We start from the raw sequence: 13840 nt of genomic DNA on the forward strand, positions 1-13840 counted from the left end.
AGGTCGTAAGTGTGGTTCGTCGTAACTCGAATACATCGTAAATCGGGGACTATCTGTAGTTAGATTATGATGTCTTCACTGCATGCCATAATACATATGTTGTTGTGTGCCATTGAGCGGATATACAGGACTCAAAATTACTTTGCCTTTTGAAGGACATTTAGCTAGCTGCGTGGAAAAAAATTTAAGATGTATTGTCCAGTAGAATAAACAATATACAGATTATATTTGTAATCTAATTGTAACTATGTCAACAAAATTATGAATATTAGGAAGAATTATACTTAAACAATAATGATGTTTATTGGACTCTTACTATGAGCCAGGCAAACATATCACAATATCTTATTACGTAACTGAAAGAGATGGATATTTACACATGTTTTACAAAGAAAGAAATTAAGATTTAGAAGAATTTAGAGAAGGAAAAGAGGAAGAAATGTTGGGAAAAGGAAGGGAATATTCTAGGAAAAAGAAATGGCAAGTGAAAAGTATGGTAATGAAGACATGCTTGGCATGTTCAAAGAACAGCAAGGCAGCCTGTATGGTTTGATCAGAGAGAGAGGGCAAGTGCTAAGATAGGAGATCGGAAAGGTGGCAGGAGACCAAATAAGGTAGGCCACGAATGAGAGGGGAAAGACCTAGGACATCATGAGCAGAGAAGTGCCAGTTGTCACACATTTTTAAACAATGACCTCAGCCACTGTTAAAAGAAATTGGGAGGTTTGGATGAGTAATGTAGAAGTTGATATTGTTTTCAAATAAAGGAAAATCTTACAATAGAGAAAACAAATGAAATCTTATTAATGTATGTATAATTCATAATAGTTCTGAGAAAATGGAGCAGTTTAATATAATACAGAATAATAAACATGGAACACTAGTTAGATTTAAAAACACATCACTGTGTTTTTGAAAGCCATGCACTAACTGGCTTCCAAAATTACTTAGCCATAATATATATGATATATGATGTCATTAATAAATACAAGACAGTAGAGAATACTCGAAACATAAAGGTAGAGCTCTGAACTAGGTACAAACATAACAGAGTTTAGAAATTTTTGTATCATAGAGAAATGGGTTTTATATTTACTAATAACTGAAATAATAAAGGGCATAAAGAGATCATGGAATAATAAGTAAAATAAGGCTGTTATTCTTGATACAGTAATTCTAATAAATGATACACAGATGACTAATGTATATTTGCTACTAAAGACTATGCTATAAAATGAGTAAAATTAACTTTACTGAATTTTATGTTATGTGAACTTTTATGATAAAAAAGAAGCTTAAGTTTTGAAAAATTTAACAAAGCCCAATTTAAAATTCAAATGTTTTAACTTTGCCTCTCTTTTTGTTCAGTAGAGTAGTTAAAGTGAACAAATTTCTCATTTTAATAAGAAAGCTAATTTCATTTTTTGAAGTCTCTATCAGGCTATTTCGTTATACTATTTCATTGATTCTTTGAAATTTGCATTTTGGTTAATTTTGGAACTTTATCCAAAACAGTGATAAATGTTACCTTTAATGATGATGTTTTACCCTATCCTATGTAATGAAATTGATGAAGTGAAAATTTCCAGATCTCTTTATTCGTCAGAATGATTGGTACTGCCAGGGAGGTATATTAATTGACTTACAAGCGAACCCTGTAAAGTCAGGATTCTCTAGTTTTCTCATTGGATGTGTAACAACTCATTTGATAACAAATTCTTTTCAATTTTTTGATAGAGTGATGAACTTTTTCAAAGTTAGAATGCTGTTTTGTCTCTAATACTTGAAAGTTAGAAGGAAAAAAAAACCTTAATAGCTTGATTTTTGGTCTTGTATATTAAAATCAAAAAGGCTTGTGTCCTGTTTTTAATTCTTAATAGAAATATGCAAATTACTCAATGATAAGTGAGATGGTAGGTTTACTATACCACTTCTAGGGTAATTTAAGAAAGTGTGAGAAACTGACATTTAGAGAAACAGTACATTTTGAGGGAAAGAGACCTTTACTAACAAAATGCAGCTGAAATGTATGTGTGTGTTTTCTTTACTAATGGTACTACAGAAATTAATTTGCTTATCAGTTCTGTAAAATAAATTAATGTGCAAATGTCAAAACAACAAACATCTACTCATTTGTACAGATTTATAAAAGATGTGAAATAAGGCCTCGTAATATGTTTTGTCCCTTTCAAATCATGTAATCTCCATTTACCTACTCAGGGGGACATAAATATTACACAATTCTCAACAGTATTTTGCTCTAGTTAAGATGCTGAAATGATACAGAATTCTTATTTCAAAATTATTTTGCTATGGACATGGCTCAATAACTTTAGTCAATTCGAGAGACAAAAATCAGTTTTACAGACCAGCATACCCAACTTTTTATGCAAAAGGATTAGCAACTAAATGGAATTTACTGCAATAATTGGGAGAATAGATATGATCACTAAGAATATAATAGAATAAAATAATAAACAATTCAGTTAAATTCTACACAGATCTATATCCAGAATGTATTTTAATACTCCATCAGGAGAAAATTAAACAGAATAATTTACTTTCGTCCACATTAGTGTATTTCTACACAAATACATTTGTTTGCCAACTGCGCCCTCCCCCCCATTGAGGTATTGCCATAAGTGCCACTATGCCAGTTTTTTCCACATGTTGCTGTAAAAAAAATACAAGCATAGTGCTCTTACAAAAATGCCTCGCTCAGTGGGGGGGAGGGGAATGTAGTTGGCAAAAAACACATAGAAGGCACACATTATTTCCACAAAAATACGGTATTTTTGTATAGTTGATGTGGCTGCACAACATATTCTTTTTTTAATTTTTTTTAAGTACGAGAAATGGTCACAGAATAGAGATTGAATATGGAGTTCCTCCAGGAAATCCTACATTATATATTTGGCTATTTCCCAAGATACTAGCTTTCTAGACAAGGCAGAGTTCAGTATGTACTACTTTCAGTCTTATTTAAATAGGGTCAATTTCTGGACACACGAGTTGAGTTCTCTTTGAAGTCAGTAGGATCACCAAGTTCAGTGCACTCTTTGGGTTCAGAGAGAATGATGAAAAACTTTTCTGGGCAGGAAGTCCTTCTTCCTTACCAACTGTTAAGTATCTTTGCTCTGCATACACTACTGAAGTAAAATAATAATTTCTAGTGTGGGTCCTCAGTAGTTACAGAAACATTCATTTGAAACCAGAAGTGTGAGCTAAAGGATGAATGGACTGGGAAAATTAATATGGATTGATAAATTATATACTGTTATATTAATGTAATATAATACCACATATTGTTAGTACTCATTAATATAATATACTTTAAATATATATTTATCTGCTAATGTAGATACGTGTCCCATTGTTTAACTTTCCCGTAAGACACTATTTTGGGATTTAGAACTCATAGAGAAAAGGAATTTACTCTAAGTCTGCTTTATACAATCGCCAGTAAACTTGAGAAATAAAGATCTATTTGATAAAAGTGATAACTATCTTATTGTCATGAAGAAAGTCTAAGCAAAATCTGCTTACAGTTCGTAATTTATGATACAACCATTCACTCAAGGCCTAGTAGGTTCTGGAGAGAATAAAGCAGATATATTCTCTGATCTAATCAAGTTCTGGCTTGGTCTATTAATTCGAAGTAACACACAATGGCCTATTTTGAAATTATTCATTTACTTACTTGTCTGCCATACTATACTTCATACTCCATGAGAGCAGGGACCTTGGCTAACTCACTCATCTATCGCCTGTGCTTGTCACATAATTGCTGTTCAAAAATCATTAGTTTAACAAACAGGGCCTAGTTATTCAGGAAGTAAAATTTGCCAAAACAAAAAAAAATGATCATAAAGATTCAAGTAAGAGATGAATGGCCATCAGTACTCATACTATAATTACTACCAATGTAAAAGTCAAGCCATTAGTCAAAGTGACATGCATCGCTAAGAATCCTTAAATGAGTCTTCCTGCAAGGCCTCGGACGTTCCCATTTTAGGCATGAAACACCAAGGACATCAAAGTGCAATGCTTAGAAGCCTAGATATTCCCTTTAAATAGACTTTTCTGGAATGTTCCTTCCAATTTCACATTTTATTAAGGTTGGGTAGAGATCTTAAGGTCATGTAATCTAACTTCCCAACATTTTAAGAAATGGTCTCTATTAACGGACAAGTGGTATCAGACAAATGATAAATTTCTTGGTTTAAAGGCCTCTTAACCTCTGGTGGCTCAGTGGTTAAGAGCTCTGCTGCTAACCAAAAGTCCAGCAGTTCGAATCAACCAGCCACTCCCTGGAAACCTTATGAGGCAGGTCTACTCTGTCCTATACGGTCACTATGAGTCGGAATCGACTCGAAAGCAAGGGGTTTGGTTTGGTTTTAATGATGAGGAAGACACATAGAAGATTTCACTTTTTGATAGCTCCAAATATTAGATTTTTCTGAAAGTCTTTAAACGTTTGAGAATTTTCCCCTTAAATATTCTTTCTATTATGTTGAGAATCGTTGGCTCTAATCTTGAGCTTGTCTTCATGCACATTTCTGTCAAGCTTCCTTAGCATTCTGATTGATTTCTCAGAAGTGGACATTAATTTGCCAGGAAGCAGCTTAAAATGTGGTGGCTAGTAGAAAAAAGAGTACATCAGGCAAAGCTTGGCCAAGAAAGCAAAGAGGAAAAACTAGTATCATCACTGTCATGGGCACTATGCTTTCTATCCATGTAACCTGGTCATTTTAGGGTTTTTTTGTTTTTTTTTTTAATTAATTTTTATTAAGCTTCAAGTGAACATTTACCATTCCAATCAGTCTGTCACATGTAGGTTTACATACATCTTACTCCCTTCTCCCCATTTTAGGGTTTTTTTGAGCCACCTTATACTGTTGGCTCATAATGAGTTTGCAATTAAATAAAACCTAAATTCTACCACCCACCACCTCAACACCTGTCGGCATGCTGCCACGGCACATTTTAGCTATCCTTTTCATGAATAATAATTTTTTTTTGTTTGTTTAAATGTCAGACTTTGTATTTCTTTCTCTATATATAGTATGAAAATAGTAGAAAATGCTTATATACTACTTATACACCAGGTAACTTCTTAAAGCCTTACATATATTAACTTTTCAAATAAAATCTCCTTAGCTCTCACAACCAACTCACTATAGTCCTGTTAGAATACTCTCAATAATTTTTGTGATTCGACTGGGAAACTAAAAGTAAAAATGATGCTTAACATTTACATTTACTAAGCACTTCTTATATTTCATGCACTGTGCTAAGTTTTTTTATTTATTATTTCACTTAATTTCCCCCAAAACTTCATGAAGTAGGTACTGTTATAATATTTACATTACGCACAGGAAAATTAAGACTTAGGCAATTTTTAAAAACTTGATCCTGGTTTATAGGTAGCCAGTAACAGAACCATGATTAAAACCCAGGTCTTACTGCAAACTAAGACTATTAACTGTGATGTGCTCATCAACTTGGAATTTTATGGGCCAGACACCTGGTTATAGGAATGTCTTAAAACTGACAAAGACAGTTGTCAGTATAAGGACACAGCATAAATGGCACTATAATCAGTTGGCTTTTAACTTGAACACAGCGGCTTTTTTTTTTTTTTTTTTTTAAGACAAACCATGTAATCAGTACTTAAGGATGCAGGGACACTAAATAGATTGCATTGTGCACTGTCAAGAGTTTAGAAATCAGATCAGAAAAAAGATACCACCTGAAATGAAAACAAGTAAGTATCAATATATAGAGCTGTCTGTGGTTTCATAGTTCTATAGTGGATTATGGTATTTCACCCACTTAGAATTTACCTTTTTTTTTTTTTTATTTAAACATTATGGGGTAAGCATCCAATTAAAGTCCCTAGGTGGCGTAAACGGTTTATGCTCAACTGCTAATTTAAAGGTTGGCAGTTCAAACCCACCCATGTACCATGAAATAAAAGTCCTGGTGATCCACTTCCATTAAGGTTACAACCAACAAAATCCTATAGAGCAGTTCTACTCTCTAGTGCATGGGGCCACAACGAGTCAAAACTGACTCGAAGGCAACTAACAACAACAAAGCATCTAATTCCATTGATTCCCGTATGGGTGACTGATTTTCTCAGAATAACTCGGTAAATAATATAGTCTATCCTGTCCCCACTAATCTACAAGTCTGCTCAGGTTTAAATCACATTTTTATATATGCCTGGGTCTGTTTCTGTGATCTCCTATTTATAATACTAGCCTATTTGTCTACTTTTGCCTCAATTAGTATTGCTTTAAAAGAAGTCTTCATATCTAGCAGGTGAGAATATCTCAGCTAATCTTGGGCCTTCACTCTTCCTTAGAAATTTTTTATTCAGTTTTTTATACAAAATATCCTGTTACGATTTTTGTTAGAATTACATCAAATTTGTGGAATATTTAAAATTTCAATGTATTGAGTCTTTCTACTTAAGAGCACAATACCTCTCTACATTTATTTTGAGCCTTTTTTCATGTTTCTTGATAAAGGTCAGTCTTCTGTAAATTTATTCCTAACTCTTATATTATTGTGTCTATTTTAAATGGCACCTTTGTAAGGATTATATTGTTTTTTGCACACGTGTGTGTTTACATACACTTTGTACATGGATTTTGTATCGAAAGGTAGCTATATTCTTTTATTAATTTAAAAAATTATTGAGACTTTCTTCTGAGTTCCCTATATAGAAATGATACAAACTGTGACTAATCAATTTGTTTCTTCTTTTCAAATCCTTATACCTTTTATTTTTCTTTCCTTACTATTAAAATTAGTTGTATAATGCTGCTAAACAGAAGTAGCAGTAGCAGGTATTTTTACTCTTCTTATAAGATTTTTTCAATATTTCACATTTATTAAATGAGAAATATATAACCAATCTGTAGTATTTAATTTTTAGATATTCCTTCTCAGATTAAGAAAGTGCCCTTCTTTGCTCAGATTTGTAGTTATAAAAAGATGTTAAACTTCCTTGAATACTGTCCTACAACTACTAGGGTGATCATCTGGAATTTCTCCCTTAACGCTCTACACCACTGTAAAATGGAAGCTCAATGTCTCCACTTGACCTACATACTCACTTCCCTCCTGTTTCCTGGTTTCCCTTTACTCTTGGCCTCTACAGATTCCTTCTTTTTTATTTCGGCTTAAAGGTGATTTTTTTAAAATATATTTTAATTTATTTAATGTATTTTAATACAGTTCATTTAGCATTTACCTCAATCAGGAGAGTGGATCAGAATGTCTACTCTGCCATCTAGCCAGAAAAAGAATCCCTTTCCGTCATTTTTATCAAAGTCTACAAAACTTTTCAAGATCTATACAACTCCCTCAGCTCACTAAGCCTTATCTGATGACTCACTTGGGGAAAGAGAGTGTGTTAGAAAAGGGACATAAATATTCCATTTACCAGAAAAATATAAACTATTTCATATTAATTTATTGGTATAATAGATTCTTAATTGTGTTTTGGAAGTCTAGATGTTATAGATGATAAGCAAGTTTGTAAAGTAAAAAATCTGATCATCAAATTTAAACATTTGGAGAGTAGGGGGGTTAGAAGCTGGCGAAATGGACACAAAAAGCAAGAGTGGAGGGAGGGTGCGGGCTGTCTCATTGGCAGAGAGCAATTGGGAGTATGTAGCAAGGTGTACTGGTGGCGTAGTGGTTAAGTGCTATGGCTGCTAACCAAAGGGTCAGCAGTTCGAATCTGCCAGGTGCTCCTTGGAAACTCTCTGGGGCAGTTCTACTCTGTCTGCAGGTCGCTATGAGTCAGAATCGACTTGATGGCACTGAGTTTTTTTTTTGGTTTAGCAAGGTATATATAAGTTTTTGTGTGAGAGACTGACTTGATTTGTAAACTTTCACTTAAAGCAAAATAAAAATTAAAAAAGAATTTTTTTAAACATTTGGTAAATACTAACTTTGTGGTCTTGGCGTAAAGCTGCCTTCTCTTATTTTTCTTAGCTACTAAAATAAGTATGTATAATAAATGAGTAAGTATGCAGTAAGTATGTATATGACAATAATCTAAAAGCATGCTAAGAGGACAGTATAATACTGTAAAATTAGACTGAAAAGAGTTCTTGAAATAACCAAAATAAGTTCAAATGGCACATAGCAGACTGTATGGATGGGAAATACGCCTATATTAAATTTTTAATTTTATCTTTAAGCACATGTGAATGGCTACTTAACACAAAGAATGAGAATTATAAAAGTTTTTTTATATTCTATTCATGTGATTTGACAGAGTTGGTTCCCGACATCCTACTCTTTCCCCAAAGCACCCTCCTTCTATTCTAATCAGTTCTTTCTCACCCTTTGGGTCTTAGAGGAAGGGTAAGACCCTTCTTTGGTAAGACCATTCCTGGTTTTCTGTAGAGTGCTTTAGTGTCCCTGGTTTACATCACTGTTGTGTTCTCTTCTTTCCCTCTCATAAATGGCATCACGTTTATGGTCGTTCAATTCCTCCATACAACTGTCAAGTTCCATGAGGACAAAAAGCATTACCATATTTTATTTATTGCTATATCCTTAGTGCCTAGCACTGTTCTTTACTCATACTGGGATTCAATAAGCAGTAGTTCAATGAGTATATATGAACATCTCCATGAATAGCAATTGTCACACCAGCTTGGAAGACACTTAAATGCCTTAGGCATCCTTCACTTGAAGACAAAACAAGATAGGATGGCCCACTTGCATCACTGCCAAAAAAGATACAGAGGAAAATGGGTAGCCTGAGATTACAAGTTAATTAATAGATTCCAAGACATTTTCTTTAAATGGAAATTATTTAAATGCTACTTTATCATATGATTACTTTTAGAATAAATGCTTGCCAAAGAATGTAATGTGTTAGAATATATATATGTATATATATATAGCGCATCTCAAAGTCCCTGACAATATTGGCATTCATTCCGTAAACTAGATCTGATCTACCAAAAAGACCAAGTGTCTCAAAGAATTTTTACAAATAAAGAATTTATTCTCTTCTCAATTGCAGAGTTTTAAGTACCTTAAGTCAACGTTACACCACCATATGTTAACACGCAGTCATTGTGCAGAATATAGCCAAAAAAAAGTCAAAATAAATATTAGTGCAAAAATGAGAAGAAAGGAAAATTCACCGTGAATTGTTATACCTGTAGGTGATGTGTCTGTGCTGCCACTTCTGTCCTGTTAATGCATATCGCTTCCGACGGATATTAAATTTGGAGCTACCTCTTGTCTGGTCAGGTACACCACAGCGAGGCTTCTTCATCCAGCTGCAAAAAAGCAGTACTTTCCAGTTATTTACCAGCAACGCTAATCAATAACATCAAAAGGAAATCAATGAAGAAACTAATCTTAGACTGTGATGATCAAAAAGGGAACCATAAAGGGGGAAATGATCAATTTTCCTGAAATTTGAAATAGATTTTTTTTTTCCTGAATGATCCAGAATCACAAAGTAACTACTCAGATTCTTCAGATAGTTTTTATCTCTCTAATTTGTTTTGCACTAAGGAACTATGAAGCTTAAAGCTGAGGTGAGAAACTACGAAGCTTAGAACTAGAATCTGCTGTTAACAAAGTATGTGACTTTGAGCAAGTCATTCATCCCTGGTCTCATTTATAAATTGAAACTGTTTAAAATTAATAATCACTAAGGTCTATTCTAGCTTTAACATAAAATAATTACATTATTCTATGACATTAACTTAAATTCCAGGAGTCAAGAGGTTACATACGATTTTCTTCAAGCTTATATAATAGCCAAATGTTTGTTCAAATAACATTTGCATTTAACCATCTTTTTCTTCTTTCCACTTTGATCATAACTCTAATATCCAAGTAGCAGTCATTGGCTAAACAGTGTCAGGAAAGCAGTGCATCAGGGTTTTATCCTTTCACCATACCTATTCGATCTGTATGCTGGGCAAATATGCTGAGAAGCTGGACTATATGAAGAAGAACGGGGCATCAGGATTGGAGGAATACTCACTGACTACCTGTGGTATGCAGATGACACAACCTTGCTTGTTTTGAAAGTGAAGAGGACTTGAAGCACTTACTGATGAAAATCAAAGACTACAGCCTTCAGTATGGATTACACCTCAGCATAAAGAAACCAAAAATCCTTACAACTGGAGCAATGAGCAATATCATGATAAACAGAGAAAAGATTGAGCTTGTCAAGGATTTCATTTTACTTGGATCCGCTATCAACACCCATGGGAGCAGCAGTCAAGATATCAAAAGACACACTGCATTGGGCAAACCGGCTGCAATAGATCTCTTTAGAGTGTTAAAAAGCAAAGATGTTACCCTGAGGACTAAGATGCACCTGATCCAAGCCATGGTGTTTTCAATCACCTTGTGCATGTGAAAGCTCGACAATGAATTAGGAAGACTGAAGAAGAATTAACACCTTTGAATTGTGGTATTGGCGAAGAATATTGAACATACCATGGGCTGCCAAAAGAATGAACAAATCTGTCTTGGATGAAGTACAACCAGAATGCTCCTTGGCAGTAAGGATGGTGAGGCTGCGTGTCACATACTTTGGACATGTTTTCAGGAAAGATCAGCCCCTGGAGAAGGACATCATGCTTAATAAAGCAGAGGGTCAGTGAAAAAGAGGAAAACCCTCAATGCGACACAGTGGCTACAACAATGGGCTCGAGCATAACACAGCGGCTGCAACAATGGGCTCAAGTATAACAACGATTATGAGGATGGCACAGGTCCAGGCAGTGTTTCTTTCTGTTGTGCACAGGGTCACTATAAATTAGAACCAACTCAGCAGCACCTAACAATAACAACAGTCATTGGCTTGGGAAGTTTAATAATAATCAAAATTCAATGATTAAAAAATATATCTGTTCTATAATGTGAGATTTAGCATCACAAGAATGAGGTTTAGTATGCATATTGGGAAAATGAAATATGGCTTTCAATGTATTAATTTTAATAGATATATACATATATGGAGCCCTGGTGGCACAGTGGTTAAGAGCTCAGCTGCTAACCAAAAGGTTGGCAGTTGGAATCCACCAGCCGTTATTTGGAAACCCTATGGGGCAGTTCTACTCTGTCCTATAAGGTCGCTATGAGTTGGAATCAACTCGATGGCAATGAATTTTTTTTTTTTTTAATACATATATATTTGTGTAACTTTGTTCTACAGGGTCCCATTTGACCTTTACCATGTTTCCTCCATATTCTTACATCCCGCCTAAGGAAAAAGATGTTCACGATTTTGAGTAGCATTTTTTTTTTTCTTTAGTACCTCATAAAATGGTTTGTTGTTCATTATTTCCTTTAATTTAACAGTTACAAAGCTAATGCAGGATCTACATGGTGCTACATGAATCAGAAAGTAGACATTAGAAAAAAAAATCAATTTCTGCTGTATTTCACCAACTACTTATTTTCTCCTCTCTTTAAACAAAAAGAATTGAATGTGGAAAATGACTATTTAAAGATGAACGAAATCATTTGCATGTTATGTGAGATAAGTCAGCTTATCTTCATTTGTGAATATAAGAATACTTTCATGTAACAATTAAACAGTGACTTTTATTTCTTTAAGAAAGATGTTATTTTTCCAATTAACATTAAAATTTTCTGTTTAGCAAATTCTATCCCAGGATTAAAGGCACTCTAGGATTATTTTGGGAAATCACCCTTTCCTTTTTTTAAAGTCTCCAAATCATCTGAGACTCTGTAAGTACGAATTCCAAAGAGGCTACCCAGATCTACTGAATTGAACTCTCTGGAGTTGAGACTAAAACCAAAGCCAAACCCATTGCCATCAGGCCGACTGTGACTCATAGCGATCCTACAGGACAGGGTAGAGTTGAGACTGGAAACCTCCTATTTTTAAGCAGCATTCCTAAGGCATTCCTAAACCCAATAAAATTTGAGAGGCATTTCACCAAACTGTAAAACACGGGCAGAAAAAAAAAAAAAAAAAAACAAACCCAGTGCCGTTGAGTCGATTCTGACTCATAGCGACCCTACAGGACAGAGTAGAGCTGCCCCATAGAGTTTCCAAGGAGTGCCTGGTGGATTCGAACTGCTGACCCTTTGGTTAGCAGCCATAGCACTTAACCACTAGGCCACCAGGGTTTCCACTCATGGCCAGGGGATATACATATTCCCAGCACCTTCCACAATTCCAGCATATAAAAGATATTCAATGAATATTCATTGTATAGATAGATAGGAACATTAATTTTTTACATGAAAAATTATTTTTTATTACTTTTTGTAAGACTTAGATACAAATTTAACTAGCAAATATTAATCATTAATGGTATGCCTATGATGATTTAAGCTGCTTTCATATAAATGTTTCATTAATTATAATATTCCTCAGGCAGGTACTTATCCTTGCTTATCTCACTGAAGGTACTGGGACAATAAACAATATGCAACTATGAAATATAAGGAAATTCACTTAATGTGAAGTGTGCTACACTTACATTTAGCAAAGAAAAGTATTTAAGTAAGCCCCCTGGAAGAGAAATATTTTTGAAATGGTTAGTGGGATAAAAATTGGAAAAAAGAGAACTAGCTATTGTCAGGGTAAAAACTTATTTTCATATGAGGATATAGTCTCTAAAATTACTTTAATCATCCATAAAATCCAAAGATGAGGGCGGTAACCATTTTGGACTCAAAACTTCAAAAATACTTAAATTTATTAATGTAAATTTTCATTTTAAGTCATGGATATGTTGGTTGCATTAAAAAGTTTATTAGCAAAGCATGTACATCATCCTAAAGACAGGGTTTATGAGTATTTTACTCCTCCAAGGAGCCCTGGTGGTACAATGGTTAAGTGCTCAATTGCTAACTGAAAGGTTGGAGGTTTGAACCCACCAGCTGGTCCATAGGAGAAAGACCTGGTGATCTGTTTCCATAGAGATTACAGCCAAGAGAACCCTATGGGGCAGTTCTACTCTGCCACATGAGGTCACTGTGAGTCAGAAGCAGTCGGATGGCACCCTCAACAACAACAACAACAATTTAACTCCTCTGCTAATTCCTTACGTATTTCTTAGGCTTTTGCCTATTTCATATGTTTTTTTCTTATGCTTCAACTACTTGTTCGTTAATTTACTCAATCACTGACTCATTCATCCTATAGTATTTTTAGCTCTTACAACATGCCAAGAGATGTGAAAGAAAGCATGGATAAAAAAATGAAAGAGGCGAAAAGTCCTTTCCTTGCGAAACTCACAGTCTATAAGTAAGACACACAGGATAAAAAATTACGATATAATTGGGTAAGTGCTCTTATATCTTCATGTAGATATCTTGTCACCATTTCTATAATGTTACATGTAACAAAAACAAAATCATGATTTTCCTATCCCAAATTTACATTACTTCCTGTGATATCTCAGCTGAAAGCCTCAACGCTCTTCTAATGCCCAAGCCAGAAATTCAGGTAACAGCCTTTGCGGCTCTCTCCCCACATCCAAGCAATCACAAGGCAATTTCTTTGGCCCCCAAAATTTCTCATGTATCCCTCATTCTCATTCTCATCTTCCTTCTCACTCCTAAAGACGAGCCTTCCCGAAACACAGATGTGCTCTCTGTATGCTCCTGAGTATGCAATGCTTCTACAGAAAGAATCTGATTCAGGCTCTTAGAAAGCATGTCTCCCTAATTCCCAAGATCCACCCAGGTTTCTGCCTTTGTATGCGGTGATCTCTGTCTGGAATGCTGTTCCCTCCTTGTTCACCCTGAGAATTCTTCAAGATACGACTCGCAGAGGTATGGTTTATCATCT

At 34.6% G+C, this 13840-nt stretch overlaps 1 protein-coding gene across 1 annotated transcript in view; it reads right to left on the reverse strand.

Annotated features, from left to right (window-relative positions):
* Nucleotides 1-13840, reverse strand: part of MMP16 (matrix metallopeptidase 16) — a 307074-nt gene that overhangs the window by 121879 nt on the left and 171355 nt on the right. The window contains exon 3 of the mRNA XM_003408378.4: nucleotides 9198-9320. Within this exon, the coding sequence (XP_003408426.1) occupies nucleotides 9198-9320 (123 nt within the window). The remainder of the gene's footprint in view (nucleotides 1-9197; nucleotides 9321-13840) is intronic.

Source organism: Loxodonta africana, chromosome 14 (assembly GCF_030014295.1).
Source record: "Loxodonta africana isolate mLoxAfr1 chromosome 14, mLoxAfr1.hap2, whole genome shotgun sequence".
Classification (NCBI taxonomy): domain Eukaryota; kingdom Metazoa; phylum Chordata; class Mammalia; order Proboscidea; family Elephantidae; genus Loxodonta; species Loxodonta africana.